The sequence below is a fragment of the Heloderma suspectum genome, chromosome 1 (genome assembly GCF_057233095.1).
Source record: "Heloderma suspectum isolate Gila_16-S chromosome 1, 16-S_ref, whole genome shotgun sequence".
NCBI classification, from domain to species: domain Eukaryota; kingdom Metazoa; phylum Chordata; class Lepidosauria; order Squamata; family Helodermatidae; genus Heloderma; species Heloderma suspectum.
In genome coordinates this window covers 297631937-297654374 of record NC_139458.1, presented here as the reverse complement: position 1 = coordinate 297654374, position 22438 = coordinate 297631937, and the positions used below count along the sequence as shown (strand labels likewise).

The following is a 22438-nucleotide window of genomic DNA, read 5'->3' as shown; positions in this document are numbered from 1 at the left end:
AATTCTCCCATGCCTGTCCATTTGAGTTCGCTGATTCCCAAGATGTCAATGTTCAATCTTGCCATCTCATGTTTGACCACCTCCAGCTTACCTTGATTAATTGATCTGACATTCCAGGTTCCTAAACAATATTGTTCTTTACAGCATTGGATTTTCGTTTCACCACCAGACACATCCACAGCTGAGTGTCCTTTCGGCTTTGGCCCAGCCACTTCACTCTTTCTGGTGCTACTTGGAAATACCCTCTGCTCTTCCCCAGTAGTATATTGGACACCTTCCGACCTGAGGGGCTCATCTTCCGGTGTCATATCTTTTATCCTTGTGATACGTACCATGGGGTTTTCTGGGCAAGAATACTGGAGTGGGTTGCCATTTCCTTCTCCAGTGGACCACATTTTGTCAGAACTCTCTACCATGACCTGGCTGTCTTGGGTGGCCCTGCACAGCATAGCTTATGGCTTCACTGAGTTACGCAAGTCCCTTCACCACAACAAGGCAGTGATCCATGAAGGGGAAATTAAATCATTTGTTGTTGTTGTTGTTCAGTCGTTCAGTTGTGTCCGACTCTTCGTGACCCCATGGACCATAGCATGCCAGTCCTTCCTGTCCTGCGCTCTCTCCTGGAGCATGCTCAAATCCATATTCATTGCATCAGTGATGCTATCTAGCCATCTCATCCTCTGCCGTCCCCTTCTCCTTTTGCCTTCAGTCTTTCCCAGCATTAGGGTCTTTTCCAGGGAGTTTTCTCTTTGCATTAGGTGGCCAAAATATTTGCGCTTCAGCTTCAGTATCTGTCCTTCCAATGAGCACTCAGGGTTGATTTCCTTTAGGATTGACTGACTGGACCTCGTTGCAGTCCAGGGGACTCATAAGAGTCTTCTCCAGCACCACAGTTCGAAAGCATAAATTCTTCGGCGCTCAGCCTTCCTTATAGTCCAGCTCTCACAGCCATACGTTACTACTGGGAAAACCATAGCTTTGAATAGACAGACCTTTGTCGGCAAGGTGATGTCTCTGCTTCTTACTATGCTGCCTAGGTTTGCCATAGCTTTCCTCCCAAGGAGCAAACGTCTTTTAATTTCATGGCTACGGTCACCGTCTGTGGTGATCTTGGAGCCCAAGAAAATAAAATCTGTCACTGCTTCCATTTCTTCCCCTTCTTCCCCTTCCATATGCCAGGAAGTGATGGGGCCAGATGCCATGATCTTCGTTTTTTTAATGTTGAGTTTCAAACCAGCTTTTGCACTCTCTTTCACCCTCACTAGAGGCTCTTTAGATCCTCTTCGCTTTCTGCCATTAGGGTGGTATCATCTGCGTATCTGAGGTTGTTGATAATTCTCCCTGCAATCTTAATTCTGACCTGTGATTCATCCAACCCAGCGTTTCTCATGATGTAAATTAAACCATAGAGCTACACAATTATCTAGATGAGAATTATTATTGGATGCATAAATCTGTTGTGTCAATTTTTCCATTAAAGGCAGAGCAGGGCTGGGGCCTGCAGATGTTGTTTGACTCCAACTCCTATACACCCCAGCCAACATGGCTAATGGTTAGGGATGACGGGAGTTATAGTTCAGTGATGCATTTTCCATCCCTGGGCTAGAGCTAAGCTCCAAAATCTCCAGTATCAACCTGTAAAACACCTTTGACCAGAGAGGACAGTGGGACAAAAAGAAATGCACATATCACAGTAAATTATGCCTCTATTATACCACCTTCAGTCCTCTAAAAAACAATTTCCCATCTCTAACTTGAAATGATTGACAGGGGGTGCCAATCATTCCTTTTTCTTGGCTCTTGTTTTCACCCTTTTTGTAACAGAATGATGAATTCTGTCATTTATTATGACAGACTGTGAGCTGGGATTTTGTTGCACATCAAAATAATATACACATCTGTAAAACAGGAAACAAGTAATAAATAAGAGAAAAACAGCAATACAGGAACCAGTTGCACTGGAGCCTGATAAATGCCTCAATATGGCATCTGCACAGGATGTGTTGGGGTTGAAGTTCCATGTTAGTTTATAGACTGAAGTTCATTGCCATCTTTCTAGAGTCATGAACTTCCAGTTTCAACATCAAGATTTTATTCACATTATAAATCAGTCCTGGCAATTATTTAAATTATCTGTATGCTTCTTTGGAAATGTGTCTTCTGCATGCCCGGTGAATTCATGTTGTTCCCTTCTAGCATTACCTTTTTGGTCGCTTTGCATGGCCACAAAGAAAAGCATTTTCCAGTGCAAGATGGAAGTAATACAAACTGGAGTCTCATAGGTCTGATTTATCTCCAAGAAGAAGACATGAAATAGAAGGTGTGGATGGAAGAGCTTGAAAAGAAAAGAAAAGAAAAGAAAAGGGGCAATTAAGGAAATTGGCACCATATCTCCTCTCCTTATATTGTTCCACAAAGGCTTGAATTGTGTTACTGAAATGGCTTCATTGGGCACTGCTGCCAACTATTCACAAGGAGCCCGGACATTGAATGGAAAGCTTTGGGCTTGTTCATGTTGTTTTTCCCACAGGGGAGGATGGAACATTGAATAACTTTCAAATCTGGATAGTGGTAATTGCTTGAGCTTTCAGAATTCTAAATGGGTGCAACAAATGACTGCACTTGGAGGAGGCAGCATCATGGTGGCACTGCAGGCGCTGCCTTGACCTAATTGTGTTCATTGGAACATCTGTATAGATGTGTACAGCTGTGATTAGAATCTTGCTCTGCTACTCCACTAGTCTCTTCACCCACCAACCTGGCAGAAGAGCAATGTAGGTGAAGGGACAGGTGGAGCTGCTGTTGGGAGGCACAGTGGATACATTGATGCAGGCAAGTGTGTTATGTGATGCCTTGATGAAGGCAAGCTCCATCTCAGTGTAAAGCCTTGGAAACCCCAGTGCCCAATCAGAAATACAGCAGTATTCTTGGAAATGACAGGTATCTTATTTCCCAGGACATCTCTGTACTGAAAGTGGGAATCCTCAAGAATGTAAGGAAAGCCCTGCAGAGTCAGACCAAAGCTCCATCAACTCTTATCACCTTGCTTCCCATGGTGTCCAACCAGGTGTCTCTGGGAAGCCCACAAGCTGGGCATGAAGTAATAGTTCTTTCTCACTGTTGCTTCCCAGTGGCATTCTACTTGTTCCTGATTCACACCAGCAGGGACCCATCAGCAGGGGAAAATAAGCCTATGCTTATTGTTGGGATCAGATGGGGAAAAAATACTCAGGTCCCTGCAGATTCCCTGCAGCCCCCTGCACAACCTAAAAATTGGCTCTGGAGGGTTGAGAGACTCCTCTGGAGCAGATTTTCAGGGACATGGGAAGCTGTAGGGGGTAGGAGAGATGGGGAAAGTCCCATTGCACTAGCAGAGGTCTGCTTACTTAACAGGTCAGAGAGAAGACTAGCTAGAATTCTTATCCCTGATACCTTGTTTTCTGTATGCAGAGATTTTTTAAAAAAATTCCATCATGTGAACCTCACTGACATCTGAGTACTACAGTACAGACACAGGTTTACTACCACATTGAGAACTAGACCTTTAATGACAATATAAAGTAGAACCTGGAGCATCACTCCAAGGGCAGCCACTCCAGGGGCTTGATCCAGCTTTCTAAAATATGAAGCACCCTGATATACAATACTAAAGAACTGAGTTATGTTTTCAGCTAGTTCACGGGCGAAAAGTTAACAGGTTGCCCTTACATAAACCCATTTAAACTGTACAACCATTTAAGCAGCTACAAAAACAAAACAAAATCTGGACATTTCACAGCCAGGCAGACATCCTTATTTGTAAAACCAGAGATGAGTCTAGAGCTGTATATTCACATTAGACTTCAATATCACATCTTGCATCCTGTATTTGTCATCTTGCTTCACCGCTTGCATGATAAAGTGTTCTCTGGAATTCATCCAGTTATTACGCTTAGCTGTGGGAAAAGCGATGCAAAAATGTGTGAAGAAGACTCGTGAGTTGGAATGAATGGTTTTGTCATGACCTTTCCCCTGAAGACACAGGTGCTAGTACAGCTCTCCTGGTTTTGGTTCACTGCATGCCTAAATCAACATAGGCTTTGATAGGACTTCCTCTGAGCAACACACAGGTAAATGGAGATGTCATTTTAGTGTACAATGTTATTAGTTGAAAATGCAATATCATAATTATGTCAGATTGTCTTCTGTGCAAATGGTCACATTTTCAATTAAATTATTAGGCACTTCAACAGCAATTTAAGCTAGAGCTGGAGAGCTCTTTTATGGAATTCATAGGGGAAAATGGTCAAAATGCGTTTCTACAGTAATATTCACCATCACTTTCCATTTTGTACTTCATACGTATATTACAATCCCCAAGTTTATTTCACAAACTTGGCATCCCCCCCTTGCTGGTTTTAAAAATGCCCAAATGTTGCATCTTACAAAAACTTTACATTACCCAAACCTCTGCTTTAACACCAGTGCTAATGTACAATTGCACACTTGCACAAATGTGCTAATCTGCAGTAGTTATGAACTAATCAGCACTAATATGCATTAACTAGTGCAGATTAACACATTTCCACAAGTGTGCATTAGCACTAATATGAATTAGCACAAGAGGGATGAAATTCTGGTGAAAAAAATCTGATTCCATCAATGAGCGGATGATGGAATGAAAGACACCTTACAATCCATTGAACACAGATGGAATGGATTTAGCAAAATCCCTACCATCACGCTCCATGAGCATGGAGGGGACGGAGCTGGAGCACTCCCTCTTTTCTTGTGTTTCCTTTACACAGTAAGAGAACACCTGAACAGGTCTGAAGGTTCGAGAGCATCTACCTCAGGCTTATTCTACAATTCTCCCTCCTGACAAGATCATATACTCTGGAACACTGCGCAACACCAGGATCCTCATCTTTTACATTCACACGCTTTACCTTAGGTGTTCTCTTCTTTTTTCTAGGAACTTGTGAGCATGGAGACTTTGTCCAGCCACCTCTACCACATGCATCAAATCTCTTTTCTTGTCCTAAGTATCCTGTTACTGCAAAGATATGAGGGGAAAGAAGAGAGGGCTCAGCATGAAGTGTGAAAGGAAGCCTGAGATATTGTACTTCTGAACAATGACACTCTTCTTGGTAGATTCTATCAAATATTTTAAATGTCTAGCATCTTTGAAACCCAGTGCTGTAATATTGTGTGGCAACAGAGCAAAGATTCAGAAGCAATTGCTATCTTGGAAATGGTGTACTACCATCTCCCTAACTATCACCACCTGAAACTGAGCATGTCACATGATGAACTGAGGAAGCCCTGAAAGTAATAAAATGTCCTAAAATCACTTTACAGCCAGTTATAACCTTATTCGTGGAAGAAAAATAATCAGTTACGCAAGGTAACCCATAGAGAGTAACACCATTATGTAAGATACTGAAGTTGTATTTATTTGAGTTCTGTCATGCCTTCTTGATTAAGTCTAAAAAACTCTAATCAGTCTTCTATTGTCTCTTTATATTTATATTATAAGCAATTTGGCCAAATTCCTCGTTCTCATTATATGTTTCTGTGGTGATAGCCACATGATAGTTACAGGAAACATCAGTTTTGGTTTAGTACAGGAACAGGCAACCTGGCATCCTCCCGATGTTTTGAAACACAACTTCCATCAGCCCCAGCTAGCATGACCAATGGTCAGAGATTATGGAACTGTAGAGGGAACCAAGTTGTCTACCCCTAGTTTAGAATTATTCTTTTGGTTTTGCACAAACCTACTTTATTCTACAATAATGTTTTTCTAGGGAGGCTCATAATAGCCACAGTGATTCATTGCTCTTTTGAGCTCTGCAAGGTCACAGCTTTAGAAACTTAATTTTATTCATTAACCAGTAATAAATACATAATAGTCAATACAATCCCTGGGGAAGGTAACAGCAACCCACCCCAGTATTCTTGCCGTGAAAACTAAATGGATCAGTACAACCAGATATATGTCAGTATACCACTGGAAGCCATGGTGGCTTAGTGGTTAAGACGCTGAACTGCAGACTGGAAGGTCGGCAGGAAAGCAGTTCGAGACCCGAGTGCTGCGTGATGGAGTGAGCTCCCGTCTTCAGTCCCAGCTTCTGCCAACCTAGCAGTTCAAAAACAAGAAATTGCAAGTAGGTAAATAGGTACCGCTTCAGCGGGAAAGGTAACAGCGTTCTGTGCACCTCGGTGTTCAGTCATGCCAGCCACATGACCACGGAAGCGTCTTCGGACAGCGCTGGCTCTTCAGCTTAGAAATGGAGATGAGCACCACACCCTAGAGTCGGACACGACTGGTTGGGGACACATTTACCTTTTTACCATTGAAAGATGGGACTCCCAGGTCGGATGATGGTCAAAATGGTACTGGGAAGGGACAGGGGATAAGTTCAACTAGCCCCAGACGTGATGACGCAGCTAGCTCAAAGCCGAAAGGATGGCTAGCGGCCAACGGTGCTGGTGGTGAACGATGAATCCGATGTTCTAAAGATCAACACACCATAGGAACTTGGAATGTAAGATCTATGAGCTAGGTCAAATTGGATGTGGTTATTGGGGAGATGTCAAGATTAAATATAGATATTTTGTGTGTCAGTGAACTGAAACGGAGTGGCATGGGCCACTTCACATCAGATAACCACCAGATCTAGTACTGTGGAAAGAGGACCACAGAAGAAATGGAGTAGCCTTCATAATTAATAATAAAGTGGCTAAAGCAGTGCTTGGATACAATCCAAAAAATGATAGAATGATCTCAATTCGAATTCAGGGTAAGCCATTTAACATCACAGTGATCCAAATATATGCCCCAACCACACATGCTGAAGAAGCAGAAGTAGATCAGTTCTATGAGGATCTGCAGCACCTACTGGATAGTACGCCAAAAAGAGATGTTATTTTCATTACAGGAGACTGGAATGCTAAGGTGAGTAGTCAAACGACACCTGGAATTACAGGCAAGCATGGTCTGGGAGAACAAAATGAAGGAGGACATAGGCTGATAGAATTTTGTCAAGACAACTCACTGTGCATAACAAACACTCTCTTCCAACAACCTAAAAGACGACTTTATACATGGACTTCACCAGATGGTCAACACGGAAATCAGATTGACCACATCCTTTGAAGCCAAAGGTGGCGAACATCTATACAGTCGATAAAAACAAGCCCTGGAGCTGACTGTAGTTCAGATCACGAACTTATTGCACAATTTAGAATCAGACTAAAGAGAATAGGGAAGACCCACAGATCAATTAGATATGAGCTCACTAATATTCCTAATGAATATGCAGTGGAGGTGAAGGATAGATTTAAGGGACTAGATTTAGTAGATAGGGTCCCGGAAGAACTATGGACAGAAGTTCGCAACATTGTTCAGGAGGCGGCAACAAAAAATGTCCCAAAGAAAAAAAACCAAGAAAGCAAGATGGCTGTCTGCTGAGACACTGGAAGCAGCCCAAGAAAGAAGGAAAGCAAAAGGCAACGGTGATAGGGGGAGATATGCCCAATTAAATGCAAAATTCCAGAGGTTAGCCAGAAGAGATAAAGAATTATTTTTAAACAAGCAGTGTGTGAAAGTGGAAGAAGATAATAGAATAGGAAGGACAAGAGACCTCTTCCAGAAAATTAGAAACATCGGAGGTAAATTCCAGGCAAAAATGGGTATGATCAAAAACAAAGATGGCAAGGACCTAACAGAAGCAGAAGAGATCAAGGAAAGGTGGCAAGAATATGCAGAAGATCTGTATAGGAAGGATAATAATATCGGGGATAGATTTGACGGTGTGGTCAGTGAGCTAGAGCCAGACATCCTGAAGAGTGAGGTTGAATGGGCCTTAAGAAGCATTGCTAATAAGGCAGCAGGAGACAACAGTATCCCAGCTGAACTGTTTAAAATCTTGCAAGATGATGCTGTCAAGGTGATGTATGCCATATGCCAGCAAATTTGGAAAACACAAGAATGGCCACCAGATTGGAAAAAATCAACTTATATCCCCATACCAAAAAAGGGAAGCACCAAAGAATGTTCAAACTATCGAACAGTGGCACTGATTTCACATGCCAGTAAGGTAATGCTCAAGATCTTGCAAGGTAGACTCCAGCAATTCATGGAACGAGAATTGCCAGATGTACAAACTGGGTTTCGAAAAGGCAGAGGAACTAGAGACCAAATTGTCAATATCTGCTGGATAATGGAGAAAGCCAGGGAGTTTCAGAAAAACATCTATTTCTGTTTTATAGACTATTCTAAAGCCTTTGACTGTGTGGATCATAACAAACTGTGGCAAGTTCTTGGTGGTATGGGGATACCAAGTCATCTTGTCTGTCTCCTGAGGAATCTGTGTAACGACCAAGTAGCAACGGTAAGAACAGACCACAGAACAACGGACTGGTTTAAGATTGGGAAAGGAGTATGGCAGGGTTGTACGCTCTCACCCAACCTATTCAACCTGTACACAGAACACATCATGCGACGTGCTCGGTTTGATGAATCCAAGGCTGGAGTTAAAATTGCTGGAAGAAACATTAACCGTCTCAGATATGCAGATGATACCACTTTGATGGCTGAAAGCAAGGAGGAGCTGAGGTGACGAAGGTGAAAGAAAGAAGTGCAAAAGCTGGGTTGCAGTTAAACCTCAAAAAACCCAAGATTATGGCAACCAGCTTGACTGATAACTGGCAAATAGAGGGAGAAAACATGGAGGCAGTGACAGACTTTGTATTTCTAGGTGCAAAGATTACTGCAGACGCTGACTGCAACTAGGAAATCAGAAGATGTTTACTTCTTGGGAGGAGAGCAATGACAAATCTTGATAAAATAGTTAAGAGCAGAGACATCACACTGACAAAGGTCCACATAGTTAAAGCAACGGTATTCCCCGCAGTAACCTATGGCTGCGAGAGCTGGACCATAAGGAAGGCTGAGCGAAGGAAGATAGATGCTTTTGAACTGTGGTGCTGGAGGAAAATTCTGAGAGTGCCTTGGACTGCAAGAAGATCAAACCAGTCCATACTCCAGGAAATTAAGCCAGACTGCGCACTTGAGGGAATGATATTAAAGGCAAAACTGAAGTACTTTGGCCACATAATGAGAAGACAGGATACCCTGGAGAAGATGCTGATGCTAGGGAAAGTGGAAGGCAAAAGGAAGAGGGGCCGACCAAGGGCAAGATGGATGGATGATATTCTGGAGGTGACAGACTCGACCTTGGGGGAGCTGGGGGTGGCGATGGCCGACAGGAAGCTCTGGCGTGAGCTGGTTCATGAAGTCACGAAGAGTTGGAAGCAACTGAACGAATAAACAAATATAAATACAGTAAACTGATTTATAACTAATAATGAGAATTAGTGCAAATCCCCACACACACAAGTGAAAAATGGTCTGCAAGTCCACAGAATCCATGTGACTCAGAAAAAGCCCATCCACTGTGGAATCTGCAGGTCAGATTCATAGAAATCCAAACTCACTTGAATCTGTTGCATCCCTAGGCAATGGTCTGAAGAGGAGAGCCTCTTGTATCCACCGAGGCTTTCCACATGATTAAGAATGCTCCCTGAAATCAGGGTTCTTAATTGTGTGGAGCACCTCCATAGATACCTGGAGTCTCTACTCTTCAGACCACTGCCTTCCATGAGTGCAGGGTGATGGAAAGGCACAAAGAGTGGGATGGAGCTAGAGTTTTCCCTGTCCTTGCAGGTTTACTCTACACAGTAAGAAAATGTCTGAACAGGGCTTTCTTGATATGTATTTATTTAAAACATTTCTATACTAACACAACAGTGTACAACAGTGTAGATAATAAATTATGTAACACCCAGTGCAATACAATAAAACACTAATATTAGACCATCATAATAAAAGACAGCAAATAAAAATGACAAGGCAGATTGAAGGATTATACAGATTAAAATGCCTGGGTAAATAAAAACATTGAAAAGATGGTAAAGTAGGCATCAGCCAGACCTCTTTAGGAAGAACATTTCAAAGCTGGGGTTCCACCACTGAAAAGGTTCTCTCCTTTTTAAAAAGAATTACATAGCACACTTCTGATAAGGAGGGCACTGGAAGTAGGGCCCCCCACAGAAGGTCTTAAAACACAGGCAAGCTAATATAGCAGAGCCACTCCTTCAGCTATGTGGGTCCCAATTGGTTAGAGTTTTAAAGATAAGTACCAGCACCTTGAATTGAGCCCAGAAACAAACAGGCAACCAGCACAGTTCTTTTAACATTAGAGTGATGTGAACAAACTTGGATGTCACATTTTGGCAGCTGATTTCAGCACTACTTGAAACTTCTGAATCATCTTCAAGGGCAGCCCCACATATAACACACTACTAGAGCATGGATCACTGTGATCAGACTATCCCTGTCCAGGAATGGCTACAGCTGTCAAACTAAGCTACCTGGGCTTCTATTATCAAAGCTGGATCTAGGAGTATTCCAAAGGTACAAAGATGCTCTTTCAGAGGGGAGTGCAATCCTGTCCAAAACATGTTTGAATACCACTTTCCAGGACCTGCTGAGAAGCATCTACCCACAGTGCCTCCATCTTATCAGGATTCATTGGTCTGCATCCTGCCAATTACCAAGTCCTGGCACTTTTACACTTCCTTATTCATCCCAGCACACTCACTCCTAAAACTTCAAGCAGGATTTCTACTGAGGTCTGCACAACTGCTGCAGATTTTAACTTGATGAAGTATGTGCCTGAATTGGTTCCTCCACCATGCAAGAAAACAGGCAACCATTTAACTACTTTACTTCACATGCCTTGTCCTTGTGCAATCTCCGCTGGTGCCAACTAAGGTATTTTTTTTTTCTTTAGTTCATGCACAGGGAGGAAGGAAATTTAGGGGGGAAGCAGCTGGGTGGAAAGGTTTAACCCCCTCTACATGCATGCAGTAGTCCTGATCTGGATTGGGGTCCCACACACTTACACTAAATAAAACAAAACAGAATCAGCTACACACCATCCATTTAACAAACTGTGTAGTTTATCCCAATCTTTGCTGTTTCACAACCTGGTCATCCCTGGCAAGAACTTATGCTATCCTTACACTGTTGTGCATCTGTTATTTCAACATGAGTGATATAAAAGCTAGCACTCAAGGACATGGTCTCCGTGGGTAGTACAATCAATGACACCCATCAAAATGTGCTTGATTTCTCATCTGGGTCAGATGTATTATTGACTATACCTTTAATGTAACAAGTCTTCCAAATAAAATTCGATAGAAGTTGCATTTTGGAAATATTTTCATTTCTCATATTGCAAGTGAGAAGCAACAGCTGAATAGAAATTGATTGTGGATGTATTTCTCCCACCCACCCCCTTTTTTTTTTTAAAGAAAGAGAGGAGATAAAATCAACAGCTTGAGAGATAGGGCATGACTTTCAGAGAGTCATGCAAGTTACATTGCGTTTAGCCAATTTGTGATGTGCCTTTCTTCTACCAAGAGAGATTCCATCCATTTTGAGTTTGTATGGTTTCAACACATTTCAGTACATGTCATGATAACTTAATATGATAATTAAAAAAGAAAAAGTTAAGATGAGGTGCTTAATAGCTGGCGGCATTTTACAGCCACAAGGTGTGAAATGATATAAGTTATGGAAGTGCCCCATCTCACTTTATGAGTTCATGGCAGGAGGTCACTGTTGTTGATGCCACTGGTGGCAACTGGGGAGGAACAGAAGGAAAAATAAGAGTTCACCGCTTGGCCATGCTGCAGGGTGATTCTTCAGGAACTCACAGAGGGGTCCATTAGTTACGTAGTCTCTCAGCTATTTACTTTCCATGGTTATGATCATTGCAACTGTAGATCCATAGTACTAAGTCCTGCATACACATCCTGGCTTAAGACAGCCCTTAGGGATTATTACTTCTTTTGAAGATTCAGTGCTGGCCCTTTCATTCATAGGGTGAGCTGAGTGGTATATAGGGCATCTAGTGGCCATGAGTAATCTTGTAATCTAAATTTTGTGCATACCATATTCCAGCTACAAGATTAAGCAGTTTATTCTTCTCTGAATTAACACGACATTTTGAAAGGCTGATGTTTACATTTTCAGAGGGTCCTAATAAAAGTATACTATCCTTAATGTTTACATGTACATAATACATGAGATGTAAAATTTTGGCGTATTTTTGGTGCCCTTACAAATATGACTGACCTGCATGTAGAATTATTGTTTGTTAGCTTGGATCTTTTTGTTGCTTGGCAACTGTCATTGCCTTTCCCTCAAAAAAATGTTGGCCATAAAACGAGAAAACAGAAGCCTCCGTAAGCTTGGACCTATTAATTTACTGATTAATAACAAGTTCAAACAGTGTGGCGTTTTGAATGATGATATGTAAACAACATTCTTCTATTAAAATAAAATAAAAAGCTTTTGTATGTGAAAATGCAAATGATGCCTATCAAAGGATACTTCTTGAAGCATTTATCTTTTCAGGGTTATGCATAATGTGAACAATTTTCCAGATTTGGTGAAGAAATTACCTAGCAACAGTGTGATAGACTTCATCTGAAATTATGTACTGTAACATCAGTTCTAAATTAGATCCTAAGGCTGCAATCGTATGCATACTGTGTTGGGAGCAAGACGCACTGAACACATTGGGGCTTGCTTCCAAGTTAACATGCATAGGATTGTATTGAATGGCTGACCACAAGTGTTGTCATTTTCAGTTTGGTTCAGTTTGGTCAGCTTTACTACATTTAGCGATGCTGGTTGGAGGATGCTGGGAGTTGTAGGACTTTTTTCTATCTAAACATGCTAGGCTTGTGCATCTATTAGCTTTAAACAATTGCAAGAACTTCCTAATTTTGTTTTGTATGGTGAATTTATTTTTTTAACCTTTAAAATACATAGAAACCAACTAACATGGTCTTGGTGAGTTCTCTCTTGGTTTTTCTGAGTAGCTTTCTTGAGGTGCTCCCCATGCATTTAGATCAGCAGTTTCTGACAATATTTTCCTCTTGAGTTTCTGGGTTTTGATTTTGTACAGATTAACAAAGTTATTTTCCTTAGCATCAATATCTTGTTTCTCAAATCTTACTTTTGGTTAACTTTTGAATTTCGAGTTAAATCAGATTTCAAGGCTTCATTCCAGGCAAGTTCTAGCACAGTGCTTGGAAATATTGAATTTACTTCGGTAATTTGGGCTTGTTATCCTGCCCAGTTTTGAAGGCTCAGAACAGGCTATGATAATGGAAAAGCATAAAAATAACCCCAAAGCATACAAATAAACTCTAAAAATAGTTGCTTTTATGTAGAAAGAACTATCTGCATATGGATTGCTTTGCCTTACTAGTTGCAATCCACACTATTGGTGTGTTTCTAAAGCTGAACAGGCTTAGGTACATATCTTGACTGCACTGTTTTTAATCATGCTTTTTTATCATCTGTACATTCTGAGTGTGGGAAGTATCGGTTTGGTGAATTCAGCAAATTCAGCTGATGTATAGTGAGGATCATTGTTGGATATAAAATCATCACATATCCCATCATGCCTTGTTAGAATTGAATTTGTAAAATTGAGTCCTGTGCTTACCTTGGTACTTGGTAGCTTTACAATCTTTGGATAATGGCTACAATAATGGGCAAGTGGTTGTTGTGTTCCCATATGAACAAATATCACACAGTTTGTTGCAATTCAGATTAGGACCAACACACACCAAGAGAGGATTAAGCCTCCCCCCTGCCTGTTCCCCACCTCAAATCTCCAAATTCCAACACCCCTCCATAGGGGGGTTAAAAAAGAAAAAAAAAAGTCTCCATTGAAGTCACTGGAGGCTTTTTTTTCTATATTTACTTCCCTCACCCCTGTGCCCATGGTGTGTGTATGTGTGGAATTTGGGCGGAAAATGAGTGGGGGGAAGGTTTCATCATCCCTTCGTGGTGCATGTTGATCCCGATCAAAATCAGGGCCACATACAGTTACACTAAAGTAAAGAAAATGATCAGACTCAGCTACTTGCTACACAATTAACGTATAGTTTGGCCACAAGGCTGCAATCCTATACCCACTTACCTGGCTGTAAGCCCCAGTGAACTCAATGAGACTTTTCTTTTTTTAGTAGACATGTCATTGATTTTCTCGTAGGGCTGTGCAGGGACCCCTGGTCTGAATTGGAAGCCACTTTGTGGCTTCAGAGGTGGGCCTAATTCGGCTTGGGCTGATTTGGGGCCCCCCGACCCAACTCAGCCCCAAACCCAAAGTGGGATTCGGATGCTGAACCCTGCTTCAGGTCCCGCCGCAACATCCCCACCCAATCCCCCAGCTCCTTGCCTTGCCTCCTCCTCCTCCTCCAACGCTGCTGCCTCCATTGTTGCCTTCTCACCACCACCATCTTCTCTACCGCCGCCATGCCACCACCTCCACTGCTGCCACTTTTGCTGCTGCCACCTTCACCACCTTTTCCTCACCACTGCCGTCTCTGCTGCCACTGCTGCTTTCAGGTCCTGAGGCCTGGACGCACACCGACTCTTATTGCAGGGAGTCGCCATTTTTTAAATGGCCACCTCCTGGAAGTTCCTGGAAGTTGCCATTTTTAAGAAGGCGACTCCCTGCAATAAGAGTCGGCGCATCTAGGCCTTAGGAACTGGTGGTGGTGGCGGCAGCAATGACGGCGGCAGTGGCGGAGACAGCAGCAACAGTGGAGTTGGCAACGACAGTGGTGGCGGAGGATGAGACAGCAGCAGCAGAAGTGATGGAGGTGGAGGACGAGGAGAAGGTTGTGGCCATGGCGGCAGCGGAGAAGGCTGCGGCAGTGACAGAGGTGGTGGTGGAGGCGGCGGCGATGGAGGCAGCGGCAGAGGTGGTGGTGGAGGAGGTGGGTGGCTCAGGTAAGGACCTGGAGGTGCCAGCGCTGCTGGGCCGGGGGTGCCGAAGCTCAAAAGCACACTGAGAGCTTCGGAGAGCCCCCAACCCACTCTGGGTTACTTCGTGCCTCCTCCACTTCGGAAGAGGCTCAAAGTGATCCGAAGCAGCCCACATCAACTTGGGATTCGGACCTCAGGCCGAAGCGGTGCACAGCCCTACTTTCTAATATTACCTGTCTGATATACTAGGAGCATGTGGGCATCATATGTTTTGTCTGAACATGTATGCATGGTCTATATTAAAAAGTTGTGTGCTTTTCTTTGGCATAATACCATGCCAAAATGTTCTGTGTATATTTTCTCTGACATGCTTGACTTCAGTGATTTTAGAGCATAAATTACATTCTCCTCAGCATTTCTCTTTTTCTGCTATCAATTCTCTTTGATGTTCCAGAAGCCCTTAACTTCCCATTGCACTTGAGATTTGGCTTTGGACTAACCTCCTTTTATCGTTTGAATCAACATTCGCATAATTTCATCTTTCTCTGCTTCTTGTCTTCCAGTTCTTGAGGGTTATTCAGCCCTCAAAAAACTCGTGCCATCTGGGTTCACACAACCTGACAAGCCATGGCAATGAACCCATGGTGGACTGTCGTGTCATGTGAAGCAGGTCAATGTTTTCCTAATGGTAGCACTAGGACCTCTCCATCTGGAAGCACTCATAGTTTCCAGCTCTGATCTAGATGCTTCACCGTTTATCTCCATGATTTTGTCTTTATCTTGTTTTACACCTTCTAGAGTCAGCATGTAGCCAAAAAGAGTAATACTGTATTGATCCCACTCTGCATCTTATTTGGATTTAATTTCAAGTTTCTCTCTGCACTTTTCTGACTTCATGGGCTTTCTTTTGAAAGAGGTGATGGGCTGAGAAATTCCAAAAGGAAACTTGTCACATGCCAGCATCCATATTAAAGGTTGCTGCTTTACCATATTAAAGGTTGCTGCTTTTAAAATGTCTAGGTATAGTTGTCAGTATCCCAGTACACTAAAATAGTTGGCTTTGGATAACTTGTGTCTTCTGGTGCAAGATGTTCATAGTACTCTATCACAGTTACTTGACTGAAGAAAATTTGAAGTTTTTCTTCGTTGTGTCTACCATAGAACTACCCACACTATAGACCTATCTATTTCACCAGTATGTTCCATAAACATACATTCTCCTTCAATTTCTCTTAAAGAGCTTTGGAACCTTTTTAGATGCATAGATAACTAGTTTTTCATATGGTTTCAGCATCTTTGACAGCATAGACATTCACATCTGCAACCCACTTAATTTCTTTTTGCCTTGTTAGCTCAGACAAAAATTGCTGCAGCATCCAGGAGATTGCCTCATTTTCACTGAACTCCTATAACCATTTTCTTGGAAGTGAGGCTCATTGAACTCAATGGCACTTACTTCTGAGTAGGCATATATAGGATTATACTGTGAATGTGACATGAGATTTGAGACAGAAAATGAAATCAGGGAGGCCTCCAAACAAGGAAGTGTTATAATAATGGGCGACTTCAATAACCTCCACATTGATTAGATAAATGCATGTTCCAGCCATGACAAAGAGGTTAAATTTCTTGATGCCCTAAACAGTTATGCCCTAGAATAGCTGGTCATGGAACTGACCAGAGGGGAGGCGACCTTGGACTTAATCCTAAATGATGTCGCCTAGGACCTAGGATGAGATGTAAATGTTGTTGAGCCAATTGGAAACAGTGATCTCAGTGCTATCAGATTTAATATATATTTAAGTGGAAAATTGCCCAGCAAGTCCAACACAGTCACACATGTGACTTCAAAAGAGGAAACATCTCTGAAATGAGGGAACTGGTGAAAAGGAAGTTAAAAGGGGGAGTCAAGAGGATTAAATCCTTCAAAATGCTTGGAGATTTCTCAAAACCACAATAATAGAAGCGCAGCTAAAATGTATTCCACAGGTTAGGAAAGGTAGCACCAAGTCCAACAGGTTGCTGGCATGGTTAATGAGCAAGGTTAAGGGAGCTATTAGAGAAAAGAGAAGGCGATGCAAGGAGACCATAAGAGATGCCACACAAAAAAAGCATTTTGAAAAGCATATTGCTAACAACATCAAGGCCAACAATAAAGATTTCTTTAAATATATCAGAAGCCAAAAACCAGCTAGGGAGGCAGTTGGATGGCAATGGAGTTAAAGGAGTACTGAAGGAGAACAAGGATATTGCAGAGAAGCTGAATGAATTCTTTTCATCCGTCTTCACTGCAGAAGTCAGGACAGATACCTATGCCTGAACTGATGTTTTCAGGAAGGGAGTCTGAGGAACTGAGGCAAATAGTGGCGACAAAAGATGAAGTTCTCAACATTATTGATAAATTGAAAGCAAGTAAATCACTGGGCCCCAATGGTATCCATCCTAGAGTTCTCAAAGAACTCAAATATGAAATTGCTGATCTTCTAACCAAAATATGCAACATGTCCCTAAGACCAGCCTCTCTACCAGAGGACTGGAAGATGGCCAATGTAACACCAATGTTCAAAATGGGATCCGGGGGGATCTGGGCAATTGCAGGCCATTAGCTTAATGTCTGTTCCAGGTAAATTGGTTGAAGGCATTGTTAAAGATAAAATTAGTAAGCATATAGAAAGACAAGCCCTGCTGAAAAAGAATCAACATGGCTTCTGCAAAGGTAGGTCCTGTCTCACTAACTCACTTTTAGAGTTCTTTGAGGGTGTCAATAAACACGTCGACAGGGGTGATCTGGTAGACATTGTTTACTTGGACTTCCAAAACGCTACAAAGTCCTTCACCAAGGACTCCTGAGCAAACTTAGCAGTCATGGTATAAGAGGAGAGGTCCTCTTATAGATCAATAACTGGTTAGAGAACTGAAAGCAAAGAGTAGGAATAAATGGTAACTTCTTCCAATGGAGGGAAGTAAATAGTGGGGTCCCACAAGGATCTGTATTAGGACCAATCCTTTTCAACCTGTTCATAAATGATCTGGAATTAGGGGTGAACAGTGAAGTGGCCAAGTTTGCGGATGACACCAAATTATTTAGGGTGGTTAAAACAAAAAAGGATTGTGAAGAGCTCCTAAAGGATCTCTCCAAACTGGGAGAATGGGCATCTAAATGGCAAATGTGTTCAATGTAAGCAAGTGTAAAGTGATGCACATTGGGGCAAAAAATCCCAACTTCAACTATACCCTGATGGGATCTGAGCTAGTGGTGACCAACCAGGAAAGAGATCTTGGGGTTGTAGTGGACAGCTTGATGAAGATGTCAGCCCAGTGTGTGGCCATTGTAAAAAAAGGCAAACTCTATGTTAGGCATAATTAGAAAAAGAATTTAAAATAAAACTGCCAATATCATATTGTCCCTATACACATTTATGGTGCGACCACGTGTGGAATATACTGTGTACAGTTCTGGTCACCACACCTATAAAAAGATATTGTCGAGCTGGAAAAAGTGCAGAAAAGAGCAACTAAAATGATCAAGGGGCTGGAGAATCTCCTCTATGAGAGAAAGTTACAACAAATGGGATTGTTTAGCTTGGAAAAAAAGGGTAAAGGAAGACATGATAGAGGTGTACAAAAGTATGCATGGTGTGGAGAATGTGGATAGGGAGACATTTTTCCCTTCTCTCAAAATACTAGAACTCGGGGTCATCCTATGAAGCTGATTGGTGGGAGATTCAGGACAGATAAAAAGAAGTACTGCTTCACACAGCACATAGTTAAACTATGGAATTTGTTATCACAGGATGTAGTGATGGCCACCAATTTCAATGGCTTTAAAAGGGGGTTGGGCAAATTCCTGGAGGAAAAGGCTATCAGTGGCTACTAGTCCTGATGGCTTATGTACTACCTCCAGTACCAGAGGCAGTGAGCTGATGTATACCAGTTGCTGTGGAACATGGGTGGGAGGGTGCTGTTGCGCTCATGCCCTGCTTGTGGGTTCCTGGTCGACAGCTGGTTGGCCACTGTGTGAACAGAATGCAGGACAAAATGGACCCTTGGTCTGATCCAGCATGGCTCTCCTTATGTTCTTATGTTCTATTATGCTGTTTACTAAAGCCACGTCTCATGTAGAACAAGCTAGGCATGCATTACCTTGAGCTACCAGAGTGCGTGATAAGTGCGTGATTTACTACAGACTGTTATAAGTAAATTCTAGAACACTGAATACACTTTGCTATTGCTAAAGCCAAGATACTGTGCCAGTATGAACCTCTACTCTTCTGGAGTTAAACTTGTTTTTCTGATAACCCACTTGTAAGGAAGAGAGGGATTATGTGTTTGCCACCCCCCACTCCCCGTCCATTTTATTCTTTAATTTTTTTCCCAGTAGTTCTGATTACCTGTAGGAAGTTGTAACTTAATTTGGTTCCAGAAGATTCTTTCTCTCCCCCTCCCCCACCAACTTTCACCCAAACAACAGAAGGTCAACAGTAATAGCACTCAAAGAAGAACAAAAAGGTCTTCCAAACCACACCATCAAAAGGCCATTTAACTTGGTTAATATGAATTCTGTCTCACCAGGTCATAAAATCGATCCGTTGAACAAAAGAGTGTGTGTGTGCGTGTATATATATATATACACACACACACACACACACACACACACAAATGGAGTTATATCCATTAAGAGAACTGAATGAGGTGATCCATTTTTTGCAGTGCTTTTCAAAACATGGGCCTAGTTCTTACAAACAGTAAATCAAGTGGTAAACCTATCTCTGTACTACTACAGACTGCAGGTGAGGGTTCACATGATGGAATGTATCCCCTCAATTCCCCCCAAAGACAGTCATGCACATAAACAACAGGGAAGAAGCTAGACTAGTATTTTATTTGATATGGGGAATTTTTGATACAAGGAATTTTGATTTGATACAGGGAATTTTTTTAAATAGGAAAATGCTGTCTGAAGTAGTACAGTCCAGATTTAGGTTTACCACTTCATCTAATTTACAAGAACTACTAGACTAGACCACAGAAAGGAGGTTATTATTTGATGGTATGGCAAAATGAATTATACTGCACATTCAACAATAACTTCAGACTTGACATAAAGCTAACATGTTCATTATTACTTTTATGTGGTATTTGCAAATCTCTAGAAGTACCAAAATATAGGCCTCAGGCAATTTTAAACCCTAGTCCAGCAAGCATGATGTATGGGCTGAATCAGGATTCCTATGAGTGGATCACCTTTTGGGTGGTAGTGAGGAGAGAATCCTTTTGTGCTGTAGTGATCATGTAGCCTGATAATACTTCCCACCGCCGTCCTAGATCAGGGCTAAGAGGTGAAGACATTTCTTTCTTAAATAAACTTTATTAATCAATTTTCTGTGAAAATAATAAACAAACCTTGATGTGATTTGCAACCAAAGTGAGAAAAGAAATTCTTACAACCTAATGCTATGCATGTATGTTCACTTGGAGATAACTCTCACTGACTTCAGTAGATTTACTCCTATGTAAGCATATGTAGGATTGCAGCCTCAATATGTTTAGGGGGTAGGAGATTTAGACTCCAACCATCTGAATTGCCTGCCCATCAGGAAAATCACAATTAAAAACAGCACATTAAAAAAAACCAAAAGCGGAGATAGCTTTATTTTAAAAGAAAGAAGAAAGAAGAAACGTAATGATGTACTTACACAAGAAAGAAGAACCCATTTACTTCAAATTATACAAAAGACACATAAATGGTCATAACAGAAACTTTTCCATGTTTTTCTATGAGACAGCTTTACAGGCAGTATTTAGTGAGTTTGAGAATTACGTTAAAGTCCCATTTAAGATAGATGAGAGTTGGTAATTAATCAAACTAGGTTTTAAAAAATGCTGTGTTTACATGTAGCGTTGGTAGATGTGAATGGGAAATTCTGCTGCTTGTGGTTTGACCTTTTAGAACCATGCCAAAAGTTCAAGATATGTTCTCTGAAAAAGTAAGTATACAGTAATTGGGAAGAACCTTGTGCCAGTACGGCAGCCTGGGTTACGTAGACAGCCAGACAGAGCTGGCTTAACTATGTTGCCCCTTCTGCCATGAGGACAGATGGAGAGCCCACAGACTCAGTCCGAGACATATGTGGCTAGCCAGGATCAGGTGCACTGAAAGGGCACATTCAATCATCATAGAAAGCCTGTGGGAGAAACACTTCATGCAGTTATTGCCATTCAAAGCATGTTCTAGTTGTTGATCAGGAAGTCTGTTGATCTACAATTGATGGTTGAGGTGTGGTGGTCTAATTGTGGATCCATATAGGCCATTTTATAATTTAATCTGCTTCTGTTTCCTTATTCAACCAGTATATATCAGCTACAGATTGGTCTACAGATCGCAATTTTCATCACCTCCCCCACCCAAGTAATGTTATGGAATTCCATACCAATTCTAGAATTTTTAATTTTTTAAAAAAATGTTGTTATAATTAGATCCCACCTTTTTTCTTCCAAAGAACCAAAGGTGACTTGTATGCTCCTCCTCCTCTCCATGTTATCCTCACAGCAACCCTGTGAGGTTGGTTAGGCTGAGATTCAGTAACTGGCCCAAAGTCACCCAGTGAGCTTCATGGCCAAGTGGGGACTAGAACTCAGATCTCCAGAGTCCCAGTCTAGCACTCTAACCATGACACCACCCTTGCCACTTTACTTATTTTATAATAGCCTGGTCTAGTTTTTTTTTTTTAGAAAGCCCAACTTAAGAGCAATGTAAAATGTTTAGATTTCAATTATTCATTAGGCATTATTCATTTGCATATGCAAATTTTTCCGACTCAGGGAGATTGGCATCTGCCCACGTCTTTTTCATTGGGTTCTGTTCATGTGGACTTCTTGAGTTACCATATTCTGATGCTTATTTCTGATGATACTAAAGGGCATCCATGGTATCACAAAGTACAAAATAAAATATTAATTCTGCTCAATGGTGGCTCAGCTCTAATGGCAAAGTATGGCTTGATCAAAGGCAGAGGTGGTCTATTCAGCTGAGCAGATGTGGGGAGGGGGAAAGAGAGTGTGCAAATACAAAATTCATTATATTTATACAACAGTACCCTACCAGCTACAATTTAAAACATGATAAAAACCAAGAGCATTAAAAACAAAGCAATAAAACACAACAAACCAGCAGAAGAGAGAGACTTAAGACAAACTAAATGTCAGGTTAAATACAAAAGTCTTTGCTATTGCCTGAAGATCGGGGGGGTGGGGGGGAGAGAATCAAACTACTCTACAGAAAGAGTTCCATAATCTGGACACCACAATCAAGAAGGCCCCATCTCATGTCCCAGCCACCAAACCTCTGAAGACAATGGGATGTGAAGCAAGGTTGCAGTAATCTAATCTAATATCGGGGCACCATTTAAGGAAGCCATCCTCCCCCTCTCTGGATTTCACATGTAATTATTCTTCAGAAGTATCTATATCTCTGATTATTGTGAAGTATAAAGAAGTTATAGCAAATGCTCTTAAAATACAGTATGCTTGTAGGGGCATATAATAATGTATCCAGAAGCTAAGCTCTCATGTACGTATCCCTAGCTGGATAGC

General features: G+C 41.7%; 1 protein-coding gene across 2 annotated transcripts in view; it reads left to right on the top strand.

The window, feature by feature from the left end:
• LOC146359256 (uncharacterized) overlaps positions 1-22438 on the top strand; it is a 118628-nt gene that overhangs the window by 47507 nt on the left and 48683 nt on the right. The window contains exon 3 of one of the 2 annotated variants that reach the window (XM_084826934.1): positions 4955-5478. The exons of the other annotated variant lie outside the window; for it this stretch is intronic. Within the exon in view, the coding sequence (XP_084683060.1) occupies positions 4955-5083 (129 nt within the window). The 3' untranslated portion in view covers positions 5084-5478. Of the gene's footprint in view, positions 1-4954; positions 5479-22438 lie in introns of those variants that run through there. 2 annotated transcript variants of the gene reach the window in all.